The sequence below is a fragment of the Zerene cesonia genome, unplaced genomic scaffold, assembly GCF_012273895.1.
Source record: "Zerene cesonia ecotype Mississippi unplaced genomic scaffold, Zerene_cesonia_1.1 Zces_u168, whole genome shotgun sequence".
NCBI classification, from domain to species: domain Eukaryota; kingdom Metazoa; phylum Arthropoda; class Insecta; order Lepidoptera; family Pieridae; genus Zerene; species Zerene cesonia.
In genome coordinates this window covers 1-1,364 of record NW_024045298.1, presented here as the reverse complement: position 1 = coordinate 1,364, position 1,364 = coordinate 1, and the positions used below count along the sequence as shown (strand labels likewise).

General features: G+C 39.4%; 1 protein-coding gene across 1 annotated transcript; it reads left to right on the top strand.

The window, feature by feature from the left end:
• Window positions 1-234: 234 nt before the first annotated feature.
• On the top strand, window positions 235-1,270 carry LOC119839427 (craniofacial development protein 2-like; the record flags this gene model as incomplete). The annotated part of the gene is made up of 1 exon (XM_038365692.1): window positions 235-1,270. A coding segment is annotated over exon 1 (1,036 nt), but the record flags the coding sequence as incomplete, so codon positions are not given.
• Window positions 1,271-1,364: the final 94 nt, after the last annotated feature.

Genomic DNA, 1,364 nt, shown 5'->3' with positions numbered 1-1,364 from the left:
GACGACGCACGGCTACGGATAAAGGAAATACGATTTGCCTCATGGAATGTTAAGAGTCTATACAGACCGGGATCTATATACCAGGTCACCAGAGAACTGCATCAATATGGAATCGGTATAGCCGCACTGCAAGAAGTAAGGTGGCCGGGAAATGGAGAATGCCAACTGGAAAGCGGTCACACACTATTCTATAGTGGCTCTAACGTTGGTAAGCACATTAATGGAACAGGTTTCATGGTCGACAAAAAAATACTGCCCAGCGTAATACAGTTTAAACCAATCTCAGATAGAATATCTGTATTGCGACTTAAAAGTAAATTCTTCAATATCACCCTCCTGAATACGTATGCCCCAACAGAACTAGCAGACGATGCCACCAAAGACGATTTCTACGAAGAGCTAGATCAAGTATATGATGATATCCCCGAATATGACGCTAAGATCTTGCTAGGGGACCTAAACGCAAAGATAGGACGAGAAGAGGCATTTATGCCCACCATAGGAAAACACAGCAAACATGAGAAGTCCAACGATAACGGCATTAGGATAATCAGTTTCGCATCATCAAAGTCCATGGTAGTCCAAAGTACCAAGTTCCCCCACAAGAGCATATACAAAGGGACCTGGAAGTCTCCGGATGGTAAAACAGTCAACCAAATAGATCACGTCTTAATTGACAATAGGCACAAGAATATTATAGAAGATATAAGAACATTCAGAGGTGCAGACTGTGACAGTGATCATTATTTATTGGGTATCAAAGTCAGGGCTAGGATAAATGTCAGTAAAGAAAAAACTGTAACATGCGAAGACAAGATCAATGTAGAAAACATAAGACATGATAAAGTAAATAAAAACTTACAAATAGAGTTGAATAACAGGTTTGATGGTTTACCATTGTCTGACAATATCGAAGAGGCATGGAACACATTAAAAGAGACAGTGAAGAAAGCAAGCCTACAGATACTTGGCAAAAAGAAACGTAAAAACAGAAGGAAATGGTTAACACCAAAATGTGAGGAATTGTTAAACGAGAGAAGGAAGTTAAAAATGCAAGCGGAGCAGGATAAGAAATGGAAAGATAAATACAATAATATACGCACAAAAACCAAAAGGACGATAAGAAACGCGAAGAGAAAACATTTGGAGGATATAATACGGGGTATGGAAGACTTAATTAGAGCAAATGAAAGTAGGAATTTTTATCAAAAAATTAGAAACCTAAAAAAAGGCTACCAACCTACCTCGCAACTTTTGGAAGACGATGTCGGTAATCTTGTAACAGAGCAAGCAAGAATTAAGGACATGTGGCGAGACTATTTCCGAAACCTCCTGAACTGCCCATCCACGCAACACGACATAGA